The sequence below is a fragment of the Notolepis coatsorum genome, assembly GCF_963971535.1.
Source record: "Notolepis coatsorum genome assembly, chromosome: 4".
NCBI classification, from domain to species: Eukaryota; Metazoa; Chordata; class Actinopteri; order Aulopiformes; family Paralepididae; genus Notolepis; species Notolepis coatsorum.
Genome location: NC_140168.1, coordinates 73,506,853 through 73,534,828, shown reverse-complemented (window position 1 = coordinate 73,534,828; position 27,976 = coordinate 73,506,853). Strand labels below are relative to the sequence as shown.

The 27,976-nt window shown below is 43.4% G+C and overlaps 1 protein-coding gene across 3 annotated transcripts in view; it reads right to left on the bottom strand.

Moving 5' to 3' along the window:
• arhgef2a (Rho guanine nucleotide exchange factor (GEF) 2a) overlaps positions 1–27,976 on the bottom strand; it is a 178,048-nt gene that overhangs the window by 146,638 nt on the left and 3,434 nt on the right. For 2 of the 3 annotated variants that reach the window (XM_084312713.1, XM_084312714.1), the window contains exons 3-4: positions 26,202–26,244; positions 19,285–19,444 (exon numbers count right to left, since the gene is read on the bottom strand). In XM_084312713.1, coding sequence (XP_084168839.1) covers positions 19,285–19,444; positions 26,202–26,244 — 203 coding nt within the window. Of the gene's footprint in view, positions 1–19,284; positions 19,445–26,201; positions 26,245–26,766; positions 26,902–27,976 lie in introns of those variants that run through there. The other variant, XM_084312715.1, reaches the window with a different exon arrangement.

Sequence of the window (27,976 nt, the reverse complement as noted above, 5' to 3'; positions counted from 1 at the left end):
TCAAAAACAGCATTTTTCTACCTCAAGATCTCGAGCTGTTTTGAGCCTGGGCTCCTAAACCACTGCGCCGGGCCGGCCCCCCTGAACATTAACATGCAGCAGTGACTATATGACATCACATATAGGGCACATTTTCAGACGACTCAGTTCAGTGAGGGTGAATATTGTCAGAGGAGAATTGGAAGAATGCGCCAATATGAGAATTTTGAGACATAGATCATATTAATATAAGTTCACATAGCTAGGAAACAATGCTAAACACTCAAAAAGGCCATTTATAAGATAGTTCCCCTTTAAAAAGAAAAAAAAAAATAATAACCATAGACTGCCGCCAAAATGAACATTGCACACATTGCACCAAAAGGTCTAGTAGGCTATTCTCCCTTGACACTGTACAGATCCTCTAAACATCCCTGTATCATAGTGTACGTGAGCTAATGCTCAGCGGATGCATCAACTCACAAACACCTGTGGAATGTGCTACAAGTCACAACACTCCCTCCTTCAAACACTTGCTTTGAATACACATACACATACCAACAGGGGCATTACACAGTCTAGCTACAGGGGCATTACACAGTCTAGCTACAGGGGCATTACACAGTCTAGCTACAGGGGCATTACACAGTCTAGCTACAGGGGCATTACACAGTCTAGCTACAGGGGCATTACACTGTCTAGCTACAGGGGCATTACACAGTCTAGCTACAGGGGCATTACACAGTCTAGCTACAGGGGCATTACACAGTCTAGCTACAGGGGCATTACAGTCTAGCTACAGGGGCATTACACAGTCTAGATACAGGGGCATTACAGTCTAGCTACAGGGGCATTACACAGTCTAGCTACAGGGGCATTACACAGTCTAGCTACAGGGGCATTACAGTCTAGCTACAGGGGCATTACACAGTCTAGCTACAGGGGCATTACACAGTCTAGCTACAGGGGCATTACAGTCTAGCTACAGGGGCATTACACAGTCTAGCTACAGGGGCATTACAGTCTAGCTACAGGGGCATTACACAGTCTAGCTACAGGGGCATTACACAGTCTAGCTACAGGGGCATTACACAGTCTAGCTACAGGGGCATTACACAGTCTAGCTACAGGGGCATTACACTGTCTAGCTACAGGGGCATTACACAGTCTAGCTACAGGGGCATTACAGTCTAGCTACAGGGGCATTACACAGTCTAGCTACAGGGGCATTACAGTCTAGCTACAGGGGCATTACACAGTCTAGCTACAGGGGCATTACAGTCTAGCTACAGGGGCATTACACAGTCTAGCTACAGGGGCATTACACAGTCTAGCTACAGGGGCATTACAGTCTAGCTACAGGGGCATTACACAGTCTAGCTGCAGGGGCATTACACAGTCTAGCTACAGGGGCATTACACAGTCTAGTTAACACTGTGATTCTCCAACTTCTTCATATCAAGGACCCTCATATTGATACGTATTGGGGACACCACTTACCGTCATATTAATACGTATGGGTACCACCACTTTATATGATTTTGTCCTGGGGACCTGCGCAATTTGAGAAGATCTTTACTATTGGATATGAATTTGTAACATAATCAGCCTAGTTGATTGATTGATTGATTGATTGATTGGTTGATTGATTGAAAACTGTATTAACAGATTGCAGAATGGGTACAGTACAGTACAGTACAGCTCAATACATACAATTGTTAAGGGGATGCAGACCAGAGAAAGACTTTCGTCTTGTTTACATCAGGGTCCCCCATTTTCAATTCATCATAACATATATGACATACACGACATACAGATAGACAGTACTGCTACATCTATACATTTATGACATACCAGATTTGCAAATACAGTACTGTTTGTAGCTACATTTGACGTAGAAACTGTACATTGGAGGAGGTTGGGTAAGTGGGGTGGGGTTGGGTGGGTGGGGGGGGGGGGACTGTACATTGGAGGTGGTTGGGTGGGTGGGGGGGGAGGGGTTGTGTAGGAGGGGTGGGTGGGGGATGACACTGTACAACTGTACAAGCAAAACTGTAAATTGGAATATTGACAGAACCATACTTCGTCATTTACTGTACATAGTAGTAAAAGTAGTTTAGTGGGTTGGGTTGGGACATTTACAGGGGCCAGTTTCGAATTGCAGTCTCCCGTAGGTGTTCTTTGAGAGTGGTTTTGAAAGTGGGTAGTGATTCACATTCCTTTACAGCTTTGGGTAGGGCGTTCCACATTGATGTGGCATAATTGCGAAACGTGTTTAGTCCCTTGTTTGAGCCGAATCTGGGTTTAACATGATTTGTGGAGCTCCCTCTGGTGTTGTGATCGTGGTATTCACTGACCTTTGGGAAGTATTTTGACATGTACATGGGTACCTTGGTCATGTAGTGTATCTTGTAGACCAGGCCCATTGCAAGTTGCTGTACTCTGTCGTCTACTCTAAGCCATCCTAGGTTGTCAAAGTGGGCAGGGGTGAGGTGGGTTCTAGGAGTAAGGTCAAGCAGTAGTCTGACCAGTTTGTTTTTAGATGTTTGTAATTTAGTTTTTAGCGCCTTTGAGGTGCTTTGGTACCATGAGGTGCAAGCATAGTCGTAGTACCCTTGAATGAGTGCTCCTGCCAGAGTCTTCAGGGTATTCTTGTTTACCAGAGAGGAGATCCGGTACAAGAATCGAGTTCGTTGGTTGACTTTTTTTATTACATTGGATGCCATTTTGTCACAGGAAAGATTTGCCTCTAGGATGTGCGTCTATGCCTTCTACAACGCTGTTCGGTTTCCGGGTTCCTCTGAATGGCCACTAAGCCCACGTGACCCTACGCTAGCACGCCCCCCTTATCGCCGCCAGTTCGCGCGACAAGCCCCTTCAATGACAGAGCTCTCATATTTGCGAATGCATAAACTATATCTTAAATTATGTGTCTAATATGGCCGTCGCTTATCAATGACTTGTTTTGTTTACATCAGGGTGAACGCTGTTGCATTCGCAAATATGAGAGCTCTGTCAATTGATAAGCGACGGCCATATTAGACACAGCCATAATTTAAGATATAGCTCTCATATTTGCGAATGCAACAGCGTTCACCCTGATGTAAACAAAACAAGTCATTGATAAGCGACGGCCATATTAGACACATAGCCATAATTTAAGATATAGTTTATGCATTCGCAAATATGAGAGCTCTGTCATTGAAGGGGCTTGTCGCGCGAACTGGCAGCGATAAGGGGGGGCGTGCTAGCGTAGGGTCACGTGGGCTTAGTGGCCAATCAGAGGAACCCGGAAACCGAACAGCGTTGTAGAAGGCATAGACGCAACCCAGGTAGGTAATTTAATCTTTCCTTGTGTGGAGATAACAATGGAGAAAGTGAAACCTCTTTATATGCTCTCACTGCGCCAAATTCTCCTGAATGTAATGGTGAAATAAAATTTCTTTTTTTGAGGGGGTGGAGGGCAGAGAATCACTGAGCTCACACACACACACACACACACACACACACACACACACACACACACACACACACACACACACACACACACAACACACACACAACACACACACACACAATGTTGACCTGGTGCCTGCAGCACTCAACTCTCCTCCACAGCATGTGATGTCATCATTAAGGGCAGAGACAGAGTCAGCTGATCGGCATGCTTTCAGCAACAAGCACATCATCAACCAGATTAGTTCTCACAACAAGCCTGGAGGCCTACAAGAGGCCTACAGAGCCAGCCATCATAAACAGAGTTGTACTACAGTAGGACTAACTACTGTATGCATACATTTTAAACTCAAGCTCCATTCTAACGTCTTGGACTGCAGCTCCTGGAAAGAACATAAACACAACTAGCTCAACAACAAAACAATTGCGTTATGTCTTTTTGCAATCCCGTAAAAAAAATCATCTTGTGACCCCCTGGGAGACTCCGACCCCGCGGGTTGAATACCACTGTTCTAGGACAACAAGGATGTTCATGTTGTGATAAAAGCGTGTCCCTCCGGCTGAGATGGTTACGAGTGTCGAGCTACACTCTTGGTTTAACCCTTTCACTACGACACTACCAAAGGGTTAACCCTTTCACTGCGACAATACAGAAGGTTAACCCTTTCACTGCCACACGACAGCAGGTTAACCCGTTCACGACCACACTACAGAAGGTTAACCCTTTCACGGCCACACTACAGAAGGTTAACCTTTCACTACCACACTACAACCGTCTGTAGTGTGGTAGTGAAAGGTTAACCTTCTGTAGTGTGGCCGTGAAAGGGTTAACCTTCTGTAGTGTGGTCGTGAAAGGGATAAAGTGACCTAGACGTCACATTTTCAAAGTGTTGGTCATGGGGTGAAGCTGTGTTCTATGATGAGAGATCTTCACAGAGAAGCTTTGTTTTATCTACCCATCTACATTCATGATGATATTTTAAGGGGAATATCAAGGCTTAAAGGGATACCTCTGATTTTTGGAAGCCCCTAATTCTTACTTACCGATGATGATGTTGATCCCATCTCAGCGCAATCCATGCTGTTCCTCATATTAGCTCCAGATAGTTAGCCACAAACCAATACAAAGTCAACGTCTCCCTCCTCCCTCTCAACACAAGCTGAAACTACCGTTTGGGCTTGGGGGGGGGGGGGGGGGGGGGGGGGGGGGGGGGGGCGCTGCATTTACAACACAAGACAGATACGGCAGGCGGGACAATAATCATGTTATCTCGATTATCTTGTTTTCATGACTGTGGGGAAGCCAGACTCGTCATTGAAATTGAACCTCGATTAATCGCCCAGGCCTACTGTGTAGTGGATTTTAGTTGCTCTTGCTCAGCTTGTACAGAGAGGAGCTTGGCTTTGCATTGGTTTGTGGCCAACTATCCAGATCTAGCACGAGGAACAGCATGGATTGGGCTGATAAAGGACTCTACTGATCAACGTCATCATTGATAAGTAATGGGGCTGGGGTTAAAAACTGGAACTATGCCTTTAAAGTCTTTACATCTATGACATACCACACGTTTTAGACCAACAAAACAAAAACAAAAACTCCATCATAAAAGAGCTAGGCCTCTCTTAAGAAGACTATAAAAAAGGTTTAAACTTGAAGGACACTGAGGTTTCTCTCATTTACAGTGAGGTTGAGTAATCAAATCAATCAATATATCTAGATCCTTGAATTGAACCCCAAGTTGTATAGACCTGTTCGCTGTATACAAACATACCGTGTTCGAGTCAATCAGCAATACTAACTGAGTCATGTGACTAAGTTGCCCCCTACCTGCGCGAGCTGCTGCGCTAAAAAAGTACAACGGGGCTCTATGGAGAAACCATGACACTCCCCTGACTAAAAGTAGTTTCAAACGAAAAACGGCTGGATGTCATTTAGCCAAATCAGCATGGCTGTGAGTGTGAGTCTTTCACCTTTTACACGTCTAGCTTTGGCATGGATTGATTGTTTAGATCACTAGCATGGCTAACAAATATAAATATATTGTAGTATGCCCCGTTGTTCTGACCAGGATTACGTTCCTTTTGCCCCCTTGATGCACGTGCACACTGAGTCTGACATATACAACAAACAGGTCTGTAGAGCACTGAGATAAAGCCATGAACAGGATCCGCAAAAACACCCACTAATTGGTAGATGTGTGTGGTGGTTCTGTTAGACTGGTTTGACAAAGTCAGATACGACATGCAGGCGATTACAACCAAACATTATCACTGGAAGTCAGCCGCGTCAAGCCGCTGTCTAGTCTGCTGAAACCATCAGACGTCATGACATGCTTTCGAGCAACACTGTACTTATTGTACTTATTTTATGCCTATTCTTATGTCTGCACTTTATGCATTGCTTTTATTCTGTCAACTGTATGCTAATTCTATGCCTATGTTCATTGTATGCTATTTGCTGTGAAGCACTTTGAGCTGCAATCCATGTATGAAAGGTGCTATATAAATAGTTTTTTTTTCTTTTTATTATTATTATTATTATTATTATTATTATTATTATTATTATTATTATTATTATTATTATTATTATTATTATTATTATTATTATTATTAGTATTATTATTATTATTATTATTATGACACAACCAGAGCTTGTGATGTTGTTTTGCTTCATGGGCACGTGCAGCCGGCTACAGTAGGTTAACTGTGTGAGCGGCCATGCATGGCTGCTTGGAATCCCACGTGCAAGGAGCCCTGACCGATACACAAAGACAAAAATAAACATGACGTGCCAGATAAATTAACAGAGCATCGATTCATTTTAAAATCGACTTTATTCCCATGTTATGTAGATGTTACAGCCACAGCCAGGGCCTTTCTCTCCCCTGTCTGTCAGCAGGTTCCCACAACCTCATGGGTCTCTCCCTGTTCCCGCCTCACCATCAGCCTGCCTACCTGGGGCGGCCTACACACCTGTGAACTATCACCTCATCACGGAGCCAGGATAAGAGGCCTGCACCCCTGCCACTCCTGGGCCGAGTGTTGTTTTCACCTCTCTTGGTAGTAGGACTCTTCTCTGGACCTCTAGTTACCTGATACACAATTATAATTATACTTGTGTATCATAATTATATATATATATATATTATATAATTATAATTTGACCAGCGTTGTTGACACTGTTATTGTCTTGTCTTTTAAAATATTTTTGTCCTACGATTTGTGTCAAAATAAAGTTATTCAATTCAATTCAATTCAATATACTGTGTTACTCCTAGTGTTATCTGTGTGCTCAGTAGTCTGCGTCATCTTGACCCTTGTTCTCCTGTGTGTAGGACCTCACACCTCCGGCCTGCACCCCCACCTATGGACCTCACCAGCCTGCACCTCCCCGGGACCGCATGGACACATGTCGCCCGCTTGTCTCCTCTCACTCCCAGCAATTCACTACCTGCCTCCCTTGTCATTCCCTGGGTTTTCCATTAAATAACCTAAACTGCCTCATTCTCCTGTGCCTTGTGTTCTGCTCTTGGGTTCTCCCGACACCCACCATAACAGTAGATCCAAGCCCACATTCCACTGTCAAACATCTCTATTCAAACAGGAACTAACTGGTGCTACATGTTTATTTATTTATTTTATTTAGCGAGAGGCAGCATAGAGGCAGCTCTGTGTAGGAGTGTGTTTCAGGCTGTGTGGCGTAGAGGCAGCTCTGTGTAGGAGTGTGTTTCAGGCTGTGTGGCGTAGAGGCAGCTCTGTGTAGGAGTGTGTTTCAGGCTATGTGGCGTAGAGGCAGCTCTGTGTAGGAGTGTGTTTCAGGCTGTGTGGCGTAGAGGCAGCTCTGTGTAGGAGTGTGTTTCAGGCTGTGTGGCGTAGAGGCAGCTCTGTGTAGGAGTGTGTTTCAGGCTGTGTGACGTACAGGCGTAGAGGCAGCTCTGTGTAGGAGTGTGTTTCAGGCTGTGTGACGTACAGGCGTAGAGGCAGCTCTGTGTAGGAGTGTGTTTCAGGCTGTGTGGCGTAGAGGCAGCTCTGTGTAGGAGTGTGTTTCAGGCTGTGTGACGTACAGGCGTAGAGGCAGCTCTGTGTAGGAGTGTGTTTCAGGCTGTGTGACGTACAGGCGTAGAGGCAGCTCTGTGTAGGAGTGTGTTTCAGGCTGTGTGGCGTAGAGGCAGCTCTGTGTAGGAGTGTGTTTCAGGCTGTGTGGCGTAGAGGCAGCTCTGTGTAGGAGTGTGTTTCAGGCTGTGTGACGTACAGGCGTAGAGGCAGCTCTGTGTAGGAGTGTGTTTCAGGCTGTGTGACGTACAGGCGTAGAGGCAGCTCTGTGTAGGAGTGTGTTTCAGGCTGTGTGACGTACAGGCGTAGAGGCAGCTCTGTGTAGGAGTGTGTTTCAGGCTGTGTGGCGTAGAGGCAGCTCTGTGTAGGAGTGTGTTTCAGGCTGTGTGACGTACAGGCGTAGAGGCAGCTCTGTGTAGGAGTGTGTTTCAGGCTGTGTGGCGTACAGGCGTAGAGGCAGCTCTGTGTAGGAGTGTGTTTCAGGCTGTGTGGCGTACAGGCGTAGAGACAGCTCTGTGTAGGAGTGTGTTTCAGGCTGTGTGGCGTAGAGGCAGCTCTGTGTAGGAGTGTGTTTCAGGCTGTGTGGCGTAGAGACAGCTCTGTGTAGGAGTGTGTTTCAGGCTGTGTGGCGTACAGGCGTAGAGGCAGCTCTGTGTAGGAGTGTGTTTCAGGCTGTGTGGCGTAGAGGCAGCTCTGTGTAGGAGTGTGTTTCAGGCTGTGTGGCGTAGAGGCAGCTCTGTGTAGGAGTGTGTTTCAGGCTGTGTGACGTACAGGCGTAGAGGCAGCTCTGTGTAGGAGTGTGTTTCAGGCTGTGTGACGTACAGGCGTAGAGGCAGCTCTGTGTAGGAGTGTGTTTCAGGCTGTGTGGCGTAGAGGCAGCTCTGTGTAGGAGTGTGTTTCAGGCTGTGTGACGTACAGGCGTAGAGGCAGCTCTGTGTAGGAGTGTGTTTCAGGCTGTGTGACGTACAGGCGTAGAGGCAGCTCTGTGTAGGAGTGTGTTTCAGGCTGTGTGGCGTAGAGGCAGCTCTGTGTAGGAGTGTGTTTCAGGCTGTGTGGCGTAGAGGCAGCTCTGTGTAGGAGTGTGTTTCAGGCTGTGTGGCGTAGAGGCAGCTCTGTGTAGGAGTGTGTTTCAGGCTGTGTGACGTACAGGCGTAGAGGCAGCTCTGTGTAGGAGTGTGTTTCAGGCTGTGTGACGTACAGGCGTAGAGGCAGCTCTGTGTAGGAGTGTGTTTCAGGCTGTGTGGCGTAGAGGCAGCTCTGTGTAGGAGTGTGTTTCAGGCTGTGTGACGTACAGGCGTAGAGGCAGCTCTGTGTAGGAGTGTGTTTCAGGCTGTGTGACGTACAGGCGTAGAGGCAGCTCTGTGTAGGAGTGTGTTTCAGGCTGTGTGGCGTACAGGCGTAGAGACAGCTCTGTGTAGGAGTGTGTTTCAGGCTGTGTGGCGTAGAGGCAGCTCTGTGTAGGAGTGTGTTTCAGGCTGTGTGGCGTAGAGACAGCTCTGTGTAGGAGTGTGTTTCAGGCTGTGTGGCGTACAGGCGTAGAGGCAGCTCTGTGTAGGAGTGTGTTTCAGGCTGTGTGACGTACAGGCGTAGAGGCAGCTCTGTGTAGGAGTGTGTTACAGGCTGTGACGTACAGGCGTAGAGGCAGCTCTGTGTAGGAGTGTGTTTCAGGCTGTGTGACGTACAGGCGTAGAGGCAGCTCTGTGTAGGAGTGTGTTTCAGGCTATATGACGTACAGGCAGCTCTGTGTAGGAGTGTGTTTCAGGCTGTGTGACGTACTGGCATAGAGACAGCTCTGTGTAGGAGTGTGTTTCAGGCTGTGTGACGTACAGGCGTAGAGGCAGCTCTGTGTAGGAGTGTGTTTCAGGCTATATGACGTACAGGCGTAGAGACAGCTCTGTGTAGGAGTGTGTTTCAGGCTGTGTGGCGTACAGGCGTAGAGACAGCTCTGTGTAGGAGTGTGTTTCAGTCTGTGTGACGTACAGGCGTAGAGACAGCTCTGTGTGACGTACTGGCGTAGAGACAGCACTGTATGACTTACAGGCGTATAGAGACAGCTATGTGTAGGAGTGTGTTTCAGTCTGTGTGACTTACAGGCGTAGCAATTGGTTTTGAGCTGGATGCAATCCTACCTGGAGGGGAGAGAACAGATGGTAGAGGTAAACGGTACTCGATCCCCCCCCCCAGTGAGCTGTGGTGTTCCAGGAAGCATTCTAGGACCGTTACTGTTCCTAATTTATGCAAATGACATGTCGTCAGCTTGTGACTGCAACTTGTTCCTGTTCGCGGACGACTCAGCCCTGCTGGTCTCTGACAAGAACAAGTTACAAACCCTCAGCGCAGAACTCAGCAGAATCTGCACCTGGCTCGCTGATAACAAACTATCATTACACCTGGGTAAAACAGAGTCCATTCTCTTTGGATCAAATAACAAACTCAGCAAAACCAATGGCTTCTCTGTTACAGTGGGTGACAATATTGTCTCAAGGAAAGATGAAATCAAATTACATACCTGGTCATTAATGTCATTATGAATTGAAAATGGGGGACCCTGATGTAAACAAGACGAAAGTCTTTCTCTGGTCTGCATCCCCTTAACAATTGTGTGTATTGAGCCGTACTGTATTGTACCCATTCTGCAATCTGTTAATAAACTTTTCAATCAATCAATCAATCAACAATGAATGGTGATTTCATCAACCATTGCTACTCACTCACTCACACACACACACACACACACACACACACACACACACACACACACACACACACACACACACACACACACACACACACACACACACACACACACACCTCCCGCCTACCTCCGCTCAATGGTCTCTAACTACACACCCTCAAGACCCCTCTGCTCTACATCCTCTGGTCGCCTCAGACCCGCTCCTATCCAAAGCTCCGGGAGGGTCATCAAAGAGAAGTGGAACGAATTTCCCACCAGTTTCAGTTTCAGTTTAGACTTTATTTGACCAGGGACAGCACACATTAATGAACATAATGTAAATGTGTGAGACAGTCTCTCACCTCCTGAAACAATGACACTGTATAGTAATGACTCTGTAATATGAAGTGCTCTGTGAACATTTTATTTTATTCTTGTTTTTTTTTTTATATTTTGGTGTTTTGTTTTGTTTTGTTTTTGTTTTGTTTGTATGCGTATGTATGTTACGTCTGTAATGTCTACTGTATTGTCTAAAAATCTAATAAAAAACACATTGACTAAAAAGATAATGTGTGAGACAGTGTTAGCCAAAGCTAATGTTCAACTGTTGTCCCTGGGCCTGGTGTTGAAAAGCCGCTAAAAAAGAAAGCATAACATATATGGCATACAGGTAATTAAGAACAGGTTAAAAACACATCATGCAAAATATGACAGACATGTACAGACAATGCACAAACAAACAATAATTATACATATTAGGTACAGGCAAGCATATGGGGTTAGTGTGTAGTTATTTCTTTTAACCCTCTTTTTCTCCGCCTGATTTTCCTATTTTTCTCCCCATCCCAATTTAGTCGTTATGCCAATTCCCCCCCTCCCCTACCTGGTTGTTGTGCGCATGCAGGCACGTTGGAACTATAAAACGGCAGGGGGTGCTGGGGGGTCGCCAGATGATATAATAAAAAATAAAAATAAAAAATCGCTCAGGCCACTGAACTTAGAAGCAGGCCAGGCCAGTGTTTCTAGTTGCACCAGCACAATAGTTAGATAACCTAGGTGGGGAACAACCAGGAGATCACTGCAACTCACACAAGTTGGAGAACTATCTCTCTCTCTCTCTCTCTTGCTCTCACACACACACAAAGGGAGCCGCATGTGATTGGTGGAGGCGGGATCCTTACGAAAAACTGCTAATCATTGACACATGCTAGCCTGTAATAATCCCCCCCAGAAAAATGTACTTTGCATTTGATATATTGCAAATATATTCCATCACACACACTGGCATTTAAAGGGTTAGAATTATAAAATGAATATGTGGTGTTATGATCAGGGCTGAAGTTGAATAAAATATTGTATTTATCAATTACAAAAAACTGAAAATCCATAAAAATCTGTGTTGTTGCTAATCATACATATGCTAGCCTGTTTTTTAACAATAATTTGTGATGCCATCACAAACACTGGCATTTAAAGGGTACAAATAAAAAAAAATGCCTGCACCAGAATGCAGGAAATGAAGTCTTTGTAACAAAGAAATTCCTGGTGGGGGACCCCCCCAGACCCCCTGCTTAAAAAGTGGCCTGACTGGGGCTATATTTCCTGGCCTGAATGATTTCCCCAGTCCGGCCCTGGTTAAAAGCCTCCAATGCTTATTAGTGTGTGTCAGTTTTTTTTGGGTCGTGGCCTGAAAAGTTTGGGAACCCCTGGTCTAGCCTGTACCCCCCAGACATGTTGCTAGCCCCGTCAAAACAGTATCCTATCAGCCTCTCCATGGGCAGGTCGAGGCGTAAAAGTATTTTATACACAAAAACAGTGTCTCGGCTGTTGTGTCTGGGCCGGGCATTGTAAAAACCCCAAAAGAAGTTCTGAGCTTCCAAGTTGTCATCGGCGAACTGTATATTACACGAGAATTGTTCTTTTCCAGTGAGTGACATCAGTGGTTCCGTCAGCGCTCAAGCCAAAGAATGGGCTTTTGGATGCTTTGCCTCTAATTTGTCGCTGAATATCATGGGCAAACAGCTGTAAGATTTTGTTTTGGATGTTGTTGGACATCCAGTTGTCTCTCTTTTGGAGCCAATTCTTCAACTCGGGATCAGACTCGGTGCGCACTCTTTCCATCATGAGCTGCCATAACACCCCATCCCTATTTGCATCACCCCTCAGTGGAAGCCCCTGGCGCCCGAGGGGGGGTATAGGGGAACAGACTCAGTTAACTCTTCAATACCTGATGCTAAGGCTGAACCTGTCGTCTCTGTCTCTCTCTGACGTTTATCAGATTTAGTGGGACTGTCACTGGGACCGGCGGGACGTTTCGAAAATAAATCTGATATTTTTCTTTTCTGCGAGTGAGACATTCTGTGCTAGCAAAGTCTGACTACTAGCTAAAATCGACTGACTGCGCAAGCACTGTATCACAGTAGCTCAGTGGTTCGTGGCGCGTGGGAAGGGCGGGAGACGGGAGGTGAATACAATTACAATTACAATTACAATGTTTCACCTGTCATTCAATCAGTCTGTGACAGTCTGTCATCACTCGAAAATCTACTCGGTTTTACACGTATGATTGTGTACATACAGTAGTGTAATGAATGAATGAAAACTTTATTTAACAGATTGGAGAATGGCTACAATACAGTACGGCTGGCTCAATACACACAATATTAAGCGTAACACGTGGGAGGTCACGCTGCCTTCACCATTTATGTGTAGTTATTTCTTAACCATGTTTTGAAAGTGTGGGACAGCCGATATATTTTGGATAAAAGCGTCAGCTAAATGACAAAATGTAAATGTAAAATAGAGGCGTGGTGATTAAAATTCAGTGCGGATGATGTATTGCTGGTCTGATGTATGATGTAAAATAGATTCTAGAAACATGTTCTGCACCCACTCCAAACCTCTCCTTTGCGAGAGTGACCCCTCTGCACAAAAAAGGCAGTAAATTAGACCCAGGCAACTACCGCCCTGTTTCTATCCTTACCTCCATCTCGAAAGTCATGGAAAAAATTGTATACGAACAGGTCGAAAAATACCTTGCGGAAAAAAATCTAATCTACGAATTCCAATCTGGCTTCAGAACATCCCACTCCACTGACACATGCCTTCTCTATTTAAACGACCACATCAAACAAGAGGTGGACGCGGGCAAATACTGCGGCATGGTCATGCTGGACCTACAAAAGGCCTTCGACACTGTCAATCACACCATTCTGATTGACAAGCTAAAAGCAATTGGTTTTGATAGTCTATCAGTGAGCTGGATGCAATCCTACCTGGAGGGGAGAGAGCAGATGGTGGAGGTAAACGGTACCCTATCCCCCCCCCTCACAGTAAACTGTGGTGTTCCACAAGGAAGCATACTAGGTCCGCTACTGTTCCTAATTTATGCAAATGACATGTCGTCAGCTTGTGACTGCAACTTGTTCCTGTTTGCGGACGACTCAGCCCTGCTGGTCTCTGACAAGAACAAATTACAGGTTGAAAAAACCCTCAGCTCAGAACTAAGCAAAATCTGCATATGGCTCGCTGATAACAAACTATCATTACACATGGGCAAAACAGAGTCCATTCTCTTCGGTTCAAATAACAAACTCAGCAAGACCGACGGCTTCTCAGTTACAGTGGGTGACAATATTGTCACAAGGAAAGAAGATATTACCTACCTGGGTTCCATCCTAGAGGCAAATCTTTCCTGTGACAAAATGGCATCCAATGTAATAAAAAAAGTCAACCAACGAACTCGTTTCTTGTACCGGATCTCCTCACTGGTAAACAAGAATACCCTGAAGACTCTAGCAGGAGCACTCATTCAAGGGTACTACGACTATGCTTGCACCTCATGGTACCAAAGCACCTCAAAGGCGCTAAAAACAAAATTACAAACATCTCAAAACAAACTGGTCAGACTACTGCTTGACCTTACTCCTAGAACCCACCTCACCCCTGCCCACTTTGACAACCTAGGATGGCTTAGAGTAGACGACAGAGTACAGCAACTTGCAATGGGCCTGGTCTACAAGATACACTACACGACCAAGGTACCCATGTACATGACTAAATACTTCCCAAAGGTCAGTGAATACCACGATCACAACACCAGAGGGAGCTCCACAAATCATGTTAAACCCAGATTCGGCTCAAACAAGGGACTAAACACGTTTCGCAATTATGCCACATCAATGTGGAACGCCCTACCCAAAGCTGTAAAGGAATGTGAATCACTACCCACTTTCAAAAACACTCTCAAAAAACACCTAAGGGAGACTGCAACTCGAAACTGGCCCCTGTAAATGTCCGAACACAACCCCCGCCAACACCCCCCCCCCCCCACTCCTACCCCCCCCCCCCCCCCCCCCCCCTCAACCACCTCCAATGTACAGTCCCACCCCCACCTACCCAATCCAATGTACAGTTTCTACGCCTAATGTATATACTCTTTTCTTTCTGGACTCTTTTTGTATCACAAATACAGTACTGTAATTGCAAATCTGGTATGTCATAAATGTATAGATGTAGCAGTACTGCCTATCTGTATGTCATGTATGTCATATATGTTACGATGAATTGGAAATGGGGGACCCTGGTGGAAACAAGACGAAAGTCTTTCTCTGGTCTGCATCCCCTTAACAATTGTATGTATTGAGCTGTACTGCACTGTACCCATTCTGCAATCTGTTAATAAAGTTTTCATTCATTCATTCATTCATTCATTCATTCCTATCCACACTTCAGTTGAGAGTGTGGATCTGTGTCCTTATGACTGGACTGAGTCTCTATGTAAGAACGTGTTAAGCTGTTATCACGGCCTGGTGTTGCACTGCTGTCGTCACCTCATAACACACTGAGGTCCTGAGAGCGCTGGTGTATGAAACAGAGAGGGAGGGAGATAGAGAGACAGTGTGAGTATGTGTGTGTGTTGTCATGTGGTAAACCATGTGACAATTTGAAACAGTAGCTCTGCACACCAAGCAGCTCCTTTTCAAGTCAAGTCAAGTGTTCCTTTATTAATCCCCTCGGGGGAAATTGAAAGATTCCTTTTAAAAAGGACTTTCATTAAATGCAGTGACTTTTACTTTTAAGCTCTTCCTCAGGCTTCCTCAGTCGCCATCTTAAATACCCGTATTCCAAAAATCATGTGACATACATTGCCATCAATTAAATAGCAGCATACAATATATTTCATACATATACACTGATTTATCTACATAGGCTACATATATTTAATTTCTAACCTTTATTTCAACTTGTGAGACACTGATGTTAAGCTCTTTTACAGCTATAACAAGCTTACAAGCTATGTGTATAGTTATCAGCAAATTCATACACATAGGCTCAACAAAATAAGAATAAACTGTAAAATCAGTTAAGACAGTTACAAGTCAACACACAGTGGTCCGAGATCATACTTTCAAATTCAGCAAGAGAAGGAAGAAGCTCAAACTCCAGAGTCAGTGAGAGGTCATTCCAGGTGCTGGAAGCACCAAAGGAAAAAGCAGTGTTCCCTAGTTCAGAGCATCAATGATAGTCGAGCCTTTCAACCAGAGAAGGCCATCCAACCTTTTCATAAAGTGGGTATCATATCTGTCCCAGAATGATAGACAGAGTCCAGAGGTTTAAGAGTTGAAGCTGCAGAATGCCTACAAAACACATCACCATAATCCAAAATATATAAGAAAACAATTTTAATTTTTTTACTAATCACAGGAAAGCTGGATCTATTTCTGTACAGGAAGACAATTGTCTGTCGCAGCTTGGAAACAAGAATATCCACATGGAACTTAAATGAAAATCTCTCATTGAGCCACAAGCCACGATATTTACACTCAGTGACTCTCTCAATGTTAGAACCGCTTCTGGTAGATTATGTAGGCCTACTTCATCATAATCAACATTTCTGGCTCTGGAGATAAACATACATGTAGTTTTACTCGCATTGAGAACTCATTTAAGTTTGACAGAAGCTTCCTGAAGAACATTAAAAGAAAGCTGCAAGTTCTCAGTGGCCAACTGAACATTTCCAGCGATACAGTACATAATAGTATCGAGATTCGAGTTGTTAAAGGTCTGGTGGTTTTACTGATGCCAGTCCACATGGGCATTCAGGCAACACCTTTGATATTGTATTTCCTTCCTGTGTGGGGGTGGTTGAATTAGTCAGGTTTGTGTGTGAAATGGCATTACTGGCCATGAGCTGAGGGCACAGAGCTGAGGAAATGTGAAGGTGTAGCGGTGGTCAGCCCAATATAATAAAATATTAAAAGAAATGCAATTAATAGTTTTGGGCGACAGACAGGCTAAACCTGTCAACAAATTAAATAAGCTAAATGAAAGCTCACCGTCATCTACCAGTTCAGGAGTGACCTCCACTACAAAAAATGAGCTTGTGATAACGTAACTTAAGAAGAGGCAGGCAAACAGTCGTTTAGTTGAAATTATATATACTGTATTCAACTCATCAAAATAAATATAAAGTTCAATAATGAAAATCAATCAATTAGACAGGGGATGAATCAATGAAACAAAACATAAATAAATCACAGTCCCTTAACTATCAGTAATCAATCAATTAAATCACAACTGCAAAATAGCAATAAGAAAAACAAAAAAAGCAGTCCAGATTGTGTGTGTTCAGTGTTCAGTGAGTGTGTGTGTGGGGTAGTAGGCTGAAGTGGTGGCTGAGGAGAGCTTGGAGATTGTTTGTAGGGGAAGCCGGGAGAACAGGGACAATGGAGATCTTGAGCGATGCAAAGTACAATGTGGTCAAGTCCGTTTGGTTTTTTCTGGGTTTAAAGTCAGGAGACAGTTCAGCAAAGTAGTTGAAGTGAAAAAGGAAGGTGATAACTAACATAATTCTGAACCTTCCAGAATCAGCTTGGAAGCAGTGTCTTCTCTTCAAGGGTGATGCAGGGATCTCTGATCGGCCATAATATGTGTCATGTATAATATGTATAATATCATGTGCCACTGGATACATTGAGAACTCTGCTCTCAATCATCTCAGCTGAGCACTTATAGACCTGTTCGCTGTATACAAACATACCGTGTTCGAGCCAATAAGCAATACCATACGAGTCACGTGACTAAGTTACCCCGGACCTGCGACGGGCCTCTATGGAGAAACCATGTCACTCCAACTAAAAGTTGCTTCAAATGAAAACGGTTGGATGTCATTTTGCCAAATCAGCATGGCTGTGAGTGTGAGTTTTTCACCTTTTACATATCTAGCTTTGGCATGGATTGATTTTATAGATCGCTATCATGGCTAACAAATGCAAATATATTGTAGCCTGCCCCGTTATTCTGACCAGGATACGTTCCTTTCTGCCTCAGGTCTGCGTGCGCATATTTGTCATGACGTCGTCGGCGAACAGGTGTATTGAGAACTCTGCTCTCAATCATCTCAGCTGAGCACTTATATGGCAATTCGACTGCTTGTCTTAAAGGGGCAGTACCAATAGACTACTCTGCCACAATGTGATGGAGGGGGAAGGTCTGCTCTCACCAGCAGGTTAAGTTAGGGGGTCTCTTGTCCACCACATGAGGGGGATTAGAAAACGTTTGCTTCCTCTATTACCTTGGATACAGGTGAGTAGTGAATGGCACAAAACAACTCTTGGTTCTAGTAGTAACTTTTGGTCTAATAGCAAGGCATTCACTTTGTGATACATTGGATAAAGTATCTATATCCTCCTTTTTCTGAAACCATTTATTTGAGCTCTTTTGGGAGATCACAAGATTCCTTCTGAGAGTCACTGGATGGTATGATTCACCATGGAGTTTCTACCCTCAGGTTTACGGTATAGGTTTTTTTTTTTTTTTTTTTTTTTTATTATTATTTTTTAAACATACACATAAACATAAGGTCAGATTTTAATGTTGTTTTCTTTAATTACCAGTACCTATGTCTAAACATTTTAGTTTATTTGCATCAGATGACATTGTGAACTGAAGGCATTTGTTTTTTGAGTTAATGAAGTTGTGGAACTTGGCCCTGTCCATATAAAGAAAACAACATCTAGTTACCTCTTCCAGCTCTGTGTGGTTGACGATCAGATCAGACAATGGCAAAAGAGAGTGTTTGTATTATGTGCGTGCATGTATATGTATCTGTGTGTGTGTGTGTGTGTGTGTGTGTGTGTGTGTGTGTGTGTGTGTGTGTGTGTGTGTGTGTGTGTGTGTGTGTGTGTGTGTGTGTGTGTGTGTGTGTGTGTGTGAAATTGGGTTGAATGTAAGTCTTCCCTCCCTTGATAGCTCTAGTAGTATATGTATTAAAAGGTCAAATTTCAGAAAATGTGCCAACAAGCAAGACTCGCCAAACCCCATCCTAACTGACCTAGTCAGACAGCCAATGTAGTCATTGTGAAACTACTTCAGTCACCGCATGAGGCCCTCAACAGTGCAGCGGTGACTCAAGGATCCTGTTCTGTGACGGGTCTAGACCTCGATGGCTACAGGCCTACAGCTGACTGGGTGGCAACCGCATACTCCCTTCCCAGCTGTGCTGTTCGCTCTAGTAGAGAGGACAGGGCTCCACATTGGAATAGAGTGGGTGCCCTCTACTGGCCAACTCTAGTAACTACATGCTGCTCTTGGAAGTTATACGAGCAGTGTTTCCCACACCACATGTTTGTTTATTTGTGGTGGCCCACCACATTATCAAGCAGGCCCACCACAAATAGATTTCCCAAACGGATACTATAACAATGAATAATGTAGTCTTGCATGTACAGAGTCCTTTTCACTGCTTGGCTGTGTGTTTAGTCTGACCAGTGGGAAGCACTCCTATAAGGACTGCATTTATATAACAGCTTTTATCCAAAACTTCTTACAACTCACGCCTCACATTCACACATTCACTCACCAACAGCGGAGGGAGAAATGCAAGGTGCCGACCTGCTCATTGGGAGCAGTTAGGGGTTAAGTGTCTTGCTCAAGGACACTTCCACACGCTGCCGGGAGGAGCCGAGAACCATCTGATTACCAGGCGGCCGCTCTACCTCCTGGCCACTGTCACCCCACTGATGCGAGTGGATGTTTTGTGTGGACTTGCCTGGATTTGCCCTGCTTTGGAACCCTGGCTATGGCCACAGAGAAAACACCTGTGAAACATCTGGTCCTACCTTGAAGGAGGTCCTGGTGGCCATTTTGCGCAGGAAGCTCAAGGTGCGCCCCAAGGGGCTGTTGCTCCTCTCCTCCTCCTCCTCCTTCTCCTCGTCTCTCTCTGGGTCTGTCCAGCTCTCCCGTCTCGCACAGCGCAGCAGTTCCACATCAACGTCCACACTGAGAGACAGGACGAGACACCTCTGCTATAGATTAACCAGAGACTGGGACAAGAGAACAACTGTAGAATATCTTTATTGTCAAGTACATTTTTTACATAAACCCCGAAAACGTGTCCTTTGCATTCAAAGAAACACCCGAACATTATTGGAAATGCACTTACCGCCTTCACTTAGACAAGAAGATAGATACCAATTTCCTCCATGTGTGCGTTCAGTAGAAAGCTATCCGGCTGCAAGCTAGCCTAGCTTAGCACAAATTAATGGAAGTGGATACGGCCCAGCTAGCTTACTGTAGCTGTTGGCCAAAAACACCTCTCCCAGGGTTTTAAGCTAGGCTAGTGGTCCATTTGTGCTAAGCCATTCTAGCTTGCAGCTGGACAGCCTTCTATTGAACACAGAGAGGAAATTGGTATTTGGCTTCATGTCTGACTCTAGAGACATGACTATAGACCTGTTTGCTGCTTACAAACATACCGTGTTCAAGCCAATCAGCAATACCAACTGAGTTACCCCAGACCTGTGCAAGCTGCTGCGCCAAAAAAAAAGTACGACAGGGCTCTGTGGAGAAACCATGGCACTCCCCTGACTAAAAGTTGTTTGCAATGAAAACGGCTGGATGTCATTTTGCCAAATCGGCATGGCTGACTTCCCGGTGGAGAAGGGTGTAAGACAAGGATGCATCTTGTCCCCTGTACTATTTAATATGTACAGTAAAAACTATGGAATGTCGCTAAACACAAAGAAAACAAAAGTAATGATCATTGAAAAAACACCAGGAACTGTTTGTAAAATACAGGTGGATGGAGAAAAACTTGAACAAATGAAGGAGTACATGTACCTTGGAAGCTGGATCAGTGAAGGTGGAAGAGCTAACATGGACATTAAGAGAAGAACCGGAATTGCAAAGAGCGCATTCTGGAACCATAAAGAATTATTGAGACGAAACATAAATTAGAAAACGAAGACCAGGATTTTGGAAACGTATGTTATGTCAGTCTTTTCATATGGAGCAGAAGCATGGACACTGAATGAAGAGGCAAAGAGGATGATAGACTCTTTTGAAATGTGGACGCTGAGGAAGATGCTGCAGATAACATGGAAGGATAAGATCAAGAATGAGGAGGTACTGAGAAGAGCGGGTATGCAAGGAGTACAGCTGCTGGAGAGGTTGAAAAAGAGAAAGATGGAGTTGTGCGGGCACATTCTGAACGGATCCAGCGGGGAGATGTTCAAGAAGGTGGTGATGGGGAAGGTGGATGGAAAGAGAGGAAGTGGAAGACCAAGAAGAGGCTGGGTAGACCACGTCCGTGATTGGAGCGGAGTGAGAGGCGGAGTCACGGAGTTGGAGAGAAGAAGTGGGGACAGAATGGGTTGGAGAGTGATAGGCAACCTTCGGAACGAAGAAGCCACCTGATGATGATGATGATGATGATGATGATGATGATGATGATGATGATGTGAGTGTGAGTCTTTCACCTTTTACATATCTAGCTTTGGCATGGATTGATTGTTTAGATCGCTAACATGGCTAACAAATGCAAATATATTGTAGTCTGCCCCATTGTTCTGACCAGGATTACGTTCCTTTCTGCCTCGGGTCTGCGCGCGCATATTTGTCATGGCGTCCTCGGCGAACAGGTCCGTGGGCAGCCACAGTCCACCGCCCGGGGACCAACTTGTCATGTAAATGGTAAATGGCTGCTTTTTTTATATAGCGCTTTTATCCAAAGCGCTTTACAATTTGTTACTCACATTTTACCCATTCACTCACACATTCACACACACATTCACACACCGACGGCGGACGAAACCATGCAAGGTGCCAACCTGCTCATTGGGAGCATCTAGGGGTTAAGTGTCTTGCTCAAGGACACATCGACACACTGCCCGGGAGGAGCGGGAATCTAACCGGGAACCTCCGGATTGCCAGATGACTGCTCTACCTCCTGAGCCACTGTCGCCTCAGGTCTTCGTCATGTCATACCAATGGCTGAAGTATGCAGTGGTGGAAGAAGTACAAAGTTCCTTTACTTAAGTAAAAGTAGAAATACCCTAGATAAATACTTAAGTAAAAGTCCCTCATTCAAATTCTACTTCCGTAAAAGTAGGGAAGTATTTTCTATTGAATGTATGCATTCTACATAATGTTTGTGTGTTCCAGTGCTTGGGAGCGTTCAATCCTCGATCCATTGACCCCTAAAAGTTATGTTAAAGTGGTATGTGGTCCAGTTATGCTGCTCTGATTAAAGGTTATGTTAAAGTGGTATGTGGTCCAGTTATGCTGCTCTGATTAAAGGTTATGTTAAAGTGGTATGTGGTCCAGTTATGCTGCTCTGATTAAAGGTTATGTTAAAGTGGTATGTGGTCCAGTTATACTGCTCTGATTACGTCCTCTTGAAGTTGACAGGCTTCAAATGTAACTCGTAACTGATGGGTTCAGATAAATGCAGTGGAGTAAAAAGTACAATATTTCCTTTGAAATGTAGTGGAGTAAAAGTATAAAGTACAGTACTTGAGTTCCATTCCCTGTGTGGGTCGAGCAAGGCACTAATACTGCCAGGGTTAGGGGTTCCATTCCCAGTGTAGCTCAATGGGTAGAGCAAAGCACTAACACTGCCAAGGTTAGGGGTTCAATTCCCACTGGGACAACCCATAATAAAAATGTATACATTCGTGGTACTGTAAGGTGCTTTGGATTAGGGATGCACCGATCCGATATTGGTATCGTTATCGGCCGCCGATATCAGTAAAATAGCTGGATCGGGTATTTCTTTTATTTTTATAAATAAAATAAGATAACCATTCAGTACATTTATATCTATGTGTTAATTTGTTACATTTAGTTTCACTAAGTTAGGAAAGTAATGTTTTAAGTCAAGCCTGATGTTGCCTTGCACAAAAGAATGATCCCAGTCTCTTCCACACAGTGACAGTGGGGCATACAGTTTATTAATTGAATGGATGAAGTTTATTTTCTGTCTTTGTTTACAACAAATCAAAAACACACTTGTGATCCTTTACAATTCTTAAAAACAAAATATATTTTAATATAAAAAAAAAAAAAACTTGGATAAAATATATATATTTTCTTACTTTTTTGAAAAAAGAAAATTGACAATGGGTATCGGATCGGTATCGGTATCGACCGATACCCAAACCCAGGTATCGGTATCGATATCGGGACTGAAAAAGTCGGATCGGTGCATCCCTACTTTGGATACATACTGTACATACACAGAATGGTATATGTTGTATTATGTGAATTACAGATGTTCAAATGATCAATTCATACACTTTCAAAATTCATACACTAAATGCTATGCTGAAATTCAAAGTACAAAACTGTTAATACAAAGTGCCAAACTCTAAATCCTATGCTCCATTCTCAGTATACAGCACCTAATATTACAACAATGTTAAATTGCTTATTACTACAAATGCAGATCACTAAATCAATTCAACAGGTGTTTGTACTAATGTCTCATTACCTCCAACAACTTTGCCCAGGTGAGTAGCATTGCAACACAATTGATAATCTCTTCACCACTACATAAAAGGCTGCTTAGAAACCTGAGTCGCAGTTTCTGACAACATGGAGCAAGTCGGTGCAGCTGAGGTTGGCAACGAAGGACAGGGTCGTGGACGTGGTCGTAGTCATGGAGGCAGAAGAACATCTGTCTCAAATTAAATTAGAGCCACGATTGTTGACCACCGACCGAGGTCTAACAATGGCTGAAGCTGGCAGGGTGGTGCAGCCAAACCTGAACAGGTCAACGGTGGCATCCATTATAAGAACTTTTACGAGAGATAATCGGTAAGTCAATGGGTCTCATTCCTGAACGGATTTACGACAAAAAATTTGCTCTCAAGGCAAATTTCTGCCAATTTAAGACATATTAGGGCTAGTAGCGCGATTCCCCAAATGTTCCTGAGATCGGATTTTGCCGTGGCTGAGAGCAGAATTTAAGAGTGCTGAGGAGCACACTTATGATTGATTGACTGATTGAAAATGTTATTAACTTGACAGACTGTGTTCTCCATGTTCTTAATGGCTTTATTTGGGAGGAATCATAGTGATTCCTTCATGTCAACGCTACAGGCCTCCTTAGAATTAATTACTTAATCATAATTAAAATAAATATGACAATATTTGTACGATAAGAAATTACGCATTTGATGTCGGAAAAATAAATAATATGGATTCATCTGATCACAGGGCAGCTGGATTAACCATATCTGAACCAGCTATTTTGGACAAATGTATAATTACTTTAATTACTCAGATATTCAAACACAATTATGCAATTATTGTGAAATGATTGAAAATAATAATTATTTAATGCCTTCTGTGGAATTTGTATTTCTTATTTGTTACATATCTGTTTTAATGATTAATTATACATTTGAAAGAATGCAGGTCAACATGCAATATATCCCATTGATTGGTATACAATGGGACAGACCTTTGTTTGATCTAGATATAAACCTGCATTCCTTCGAATATATCATTAATCAATTAAACTGATATTGAAATACACTATGTAGCCTACTATACTGCCCTGTCAAGGCAGACCGCAGTAACTTCCAAACAGTGAAACTGAGAAAAATGGCTTTAAAGTTTTCTGACTTGCCATCCAAAATGTGTTATAGGTAGATAGATGATAGTACCCAGATTTAACATGTATTAATGAAGTAATCTTTAGGCATACAAAAATATGACGTAATTATTTTAATTAACCCCAAAAAAGCAGATACTGCACTCTGCTGCACGATTTCCTTAAATAATTATACAGGTAATGTACAGGCAAATTGCAGTGACTTCAAATACAATGTTGTTTTCCCTCCAGCTTTCATAACTTAACCTAGCCATTTTATTTGGATCATCATCATTCCAATATATTCAGGTGTTAAATTTCATTTTCAAAATAGTATTCTAATTTCAAAAGTATTAGACCCATAGCCATAATTTAAGATATATTTTAAGCACTCGCAAATATCCCCATCCTCCCATTGATTAAAGCGCTGGCGTGCTAGCCCTAATTTGGTCATATAGGCCCGGCACTGAATGTATTAATATTCCATAAGTCTTGTGTGCGCCAGTATAGCCTACATGTCTAATGAATGAACAGTAGGCTTATATTATTCTAATTACTTGTTTCATTAGAATTTAGTAGATACTATATATATGCTCTGCCCTATACAGTAAGTACAGTACACATATTAAGGCCGCCAGAGTCAGGCAGCGGACTGGTGGACTGTATCTGCGATATTCTAATAAAACAAGTCATAGAATAATATAAGCCTATACTGCGGTCATTCATTACGCGCGCGCGTATGTGTGTATGTGTGCGTGCGCGCCCTGAGGCAGGTGCACCACGAGCTGTACTATATATGATGACAATACATTAATCTAATCTCATTTTGATCGGTTGCAAAGCGCTTCCGCATTGGGCTATTGCACGGCTGCATCATTAGTTGCCTTATAAGGAGCTCTGGAGGCGTTGTTTTGTATGCAAATGACCTGAACGGGGATGCACGTTCATGTTTCAGAATGCATCTCAGCTGTGATCGTTTGAGCCACTTAAGACATCTTCCCCACACGTTGGGGACTCAGAGTGAACTTGTCGTTGATTCTGTCTCAGTCGGTTCCAAGATAAGTCTTCCAAGAGAACTCTTTGGAAAATATTCGGGAATGAGACCCAATGTGTGTAATTTACTGTACAGTAACTGTATATTGAAATTACAGCAATTGTAAAATGTATAATGCTGTCTGTTACAGTATATTTCATAAATACTAAAGTGTGGGTGTGAATAATTTTTGTAATTGTTATCTTTACTTAATTACTTTAGAACTGAAGGTGTATGATCGCTGTCCATGAGCAGGCAACACTCCTTCAGGCCATGGATGACAGCCCAGCAGTGTCAGGGGTGGAGAAGCGCTCCAAAAGATTTTATCAGCGCTGTCTTGCAAACGAAGACATCAGATGTGACATCGATAATTTTTTTTTTAACTTGATTGTACACTAGTTTGTTTACAGTACTGTAACTGTTTTAGTTTTTACTGTACAATACAGAGCATTACTGTATGTCCTTTTCTTTACTGTAATGATTAAACTTCAAATAATCTAATATTTAGTTTGTCTTTCATAGAAACACAAGCACAATACTGCAGTCTATCACAGGGGTTATGAGGAAATTACCATTGCATAGTCTCTTTTGGTATTTTGTGTTTAACCGCATTATTTGATAATGGCCGTTGTATTTGAAAATGCACCAATAATTAAACTTCAACGATGAACATATCCACTGTTCTGACACTATGATAAACTTTAGTATACTATTCTGACACTGGTATTTTTATTTTGCATGCTATATTACATTTTGAACCCAAAATGAACAGTATAGCATTCTGTGTTAAGAGTTTTGCACATTGAAACTCTGATGTGCAAAATGAGTCAAAAACTGTAACTGCTCATAACAGACTCTAATGCAATTAAGACAGAAAAAAATTTATGGAACAAAACCTATTCCAACATGTTACTGTATGAAAGGCGATGACGCGAGGAAGCACTGTTTTCTATAAAAGCCCTGTCGGCCTGTGAGCTCACGGGGAAGCGAGGGGGAACGGAGGCGGAAATTCTGTGAATCAAAATGGACCTGATCGACCCAAGGAAGGGGGAAAAAAGGAAAACGGCAACATTTCTCTCTGGACAAACGATTCAGAGGTGAGGAGAAAGGAGAGAACCGGCTCTTACCTCTGTGTGGAACCTCCGAGCTGCTGTCGCTGCGGGGAAGTCTCTGGAACACAGGAGCACACGGCCAAGCTTCAAGTTCAAGTTTCACGTTTGTTCATTAGTTGTCACAATAAAATACATGTACTTTATGGTGACATGCTTGGTTCTGTATGAGCCTGAGAGTGTGCTTCATACAGTAAAAAAGTAAGTAAAAAAGTCAGTAAAAACACACAGAACTTCTCCCAACACACAGCGTCCATCATATCCTCTCGTTATGTCCATATATCAAATCTCCTGCTGCTGCCAGGCAAAGGAAAACCTTGCATGGCCCAAAAAAAGTCAACAGGAATCACGGGAAATCTTCGGCATTAACACTTGTTGTGTTTCTTTTTTGAAGTTACTCAGTGAATGAACAGGTTCAATGGGGTCATGAAACACCCTCACGACTTCCTGAACTCTCACCTCGAGTTAAAACATAAACAATTACAGAGATTTGAGATACACAAGGTCCAGCTGTTCAACGGCAACGATATAAGCTAGAAAATGACACGGCATATGTACAGTAGAGAGTAAAAATCACAGTCACCTGGCGGTCATTCAGGGTCTGCGGTGCGACCTTCCAACAAAGACGCAAATCTTGCCAAGTAGTACACAGACAAACAGAGGGGTTATTTGGAGGAAAAACAAGAGAGATATCACTGCAGGTTTTAGTGAGGAAATGGACGAGACGGTTGAAGAGAGGTTAAAGGATTCTGGTAGCATGATAAAATGTGAAAAATTAAAGATTGAAACGAGGAGGGCTTTGGAGGAAGAGAAGCGAGCAGTGGGGAGACATGAGAGGAAAGCGGTGCCTTGGCTCTGGGAGCTGAACGTCCAGAGCAGAGCACCGCAGGACAAACACAGGAAGACGGCTTCCGCATTGCTGCTGTGTGCACGGTCAAACACACACACACACACACACACACACACACACACACACACACACACACACACACACAGGCATGCATGTGCACACATGAACACACACACACACGCACACAAAAAGGGGTCGCAAGACGCCTTTAAACAGAGTTGTACACTGAGGGGCACACACACTTAAACCAGACCAAGACCCACCAAGACTGTGCTAAAAATGCACATGCACGTATGCTCACAACATGACGCACATGCACACATACATGCACCCCCACCCCCACACAATCACACACACACACAATAGCAAAGGAAGAAGAAGCACAAACACAGTTAAAGACTAAGTGTCACGCAAGAAGCTCAAACAAAGTCAAAAACGTTTTCCATATTGAAAGTATATATACCCATGTACTTTTCTGACAGTATACTTGCAATGTATTGTTGCTACTTCTTATGTGCTTTCATGTACTAATTCAAAGAACATGTTTAGTATGCTAGATATTAATAAGCCCTAAGTGTAATCTAAGTACACTTAGAGTCCAAATTTAACACAACTTTAGAATACTTTCTGAATACATTAAAACAAGTATACTTAAGTATACAAAGTACTTTCAGAAAATATACTTCATTTTCCTTTTTTTACTCCATACTCCATGCTAAGAACAGACATACAGACAAGGAGGATGTTGACAGGAAGTGTGAAGTGAACTACTTAGGGAAATTATGCCGTTTTAAGTTTGGTGATCCAAAAGTGTTGAATGGGGCGATAAAAGGAGGAGTTGAGTCCTTCCACCCAGAAGAGAGGTTTATTCTAGTGTTGCTAACTAGTTAAAAACAGAATCCACATCTCATTTGGGTGCAAGAGCTCATATGGGACCACTGCC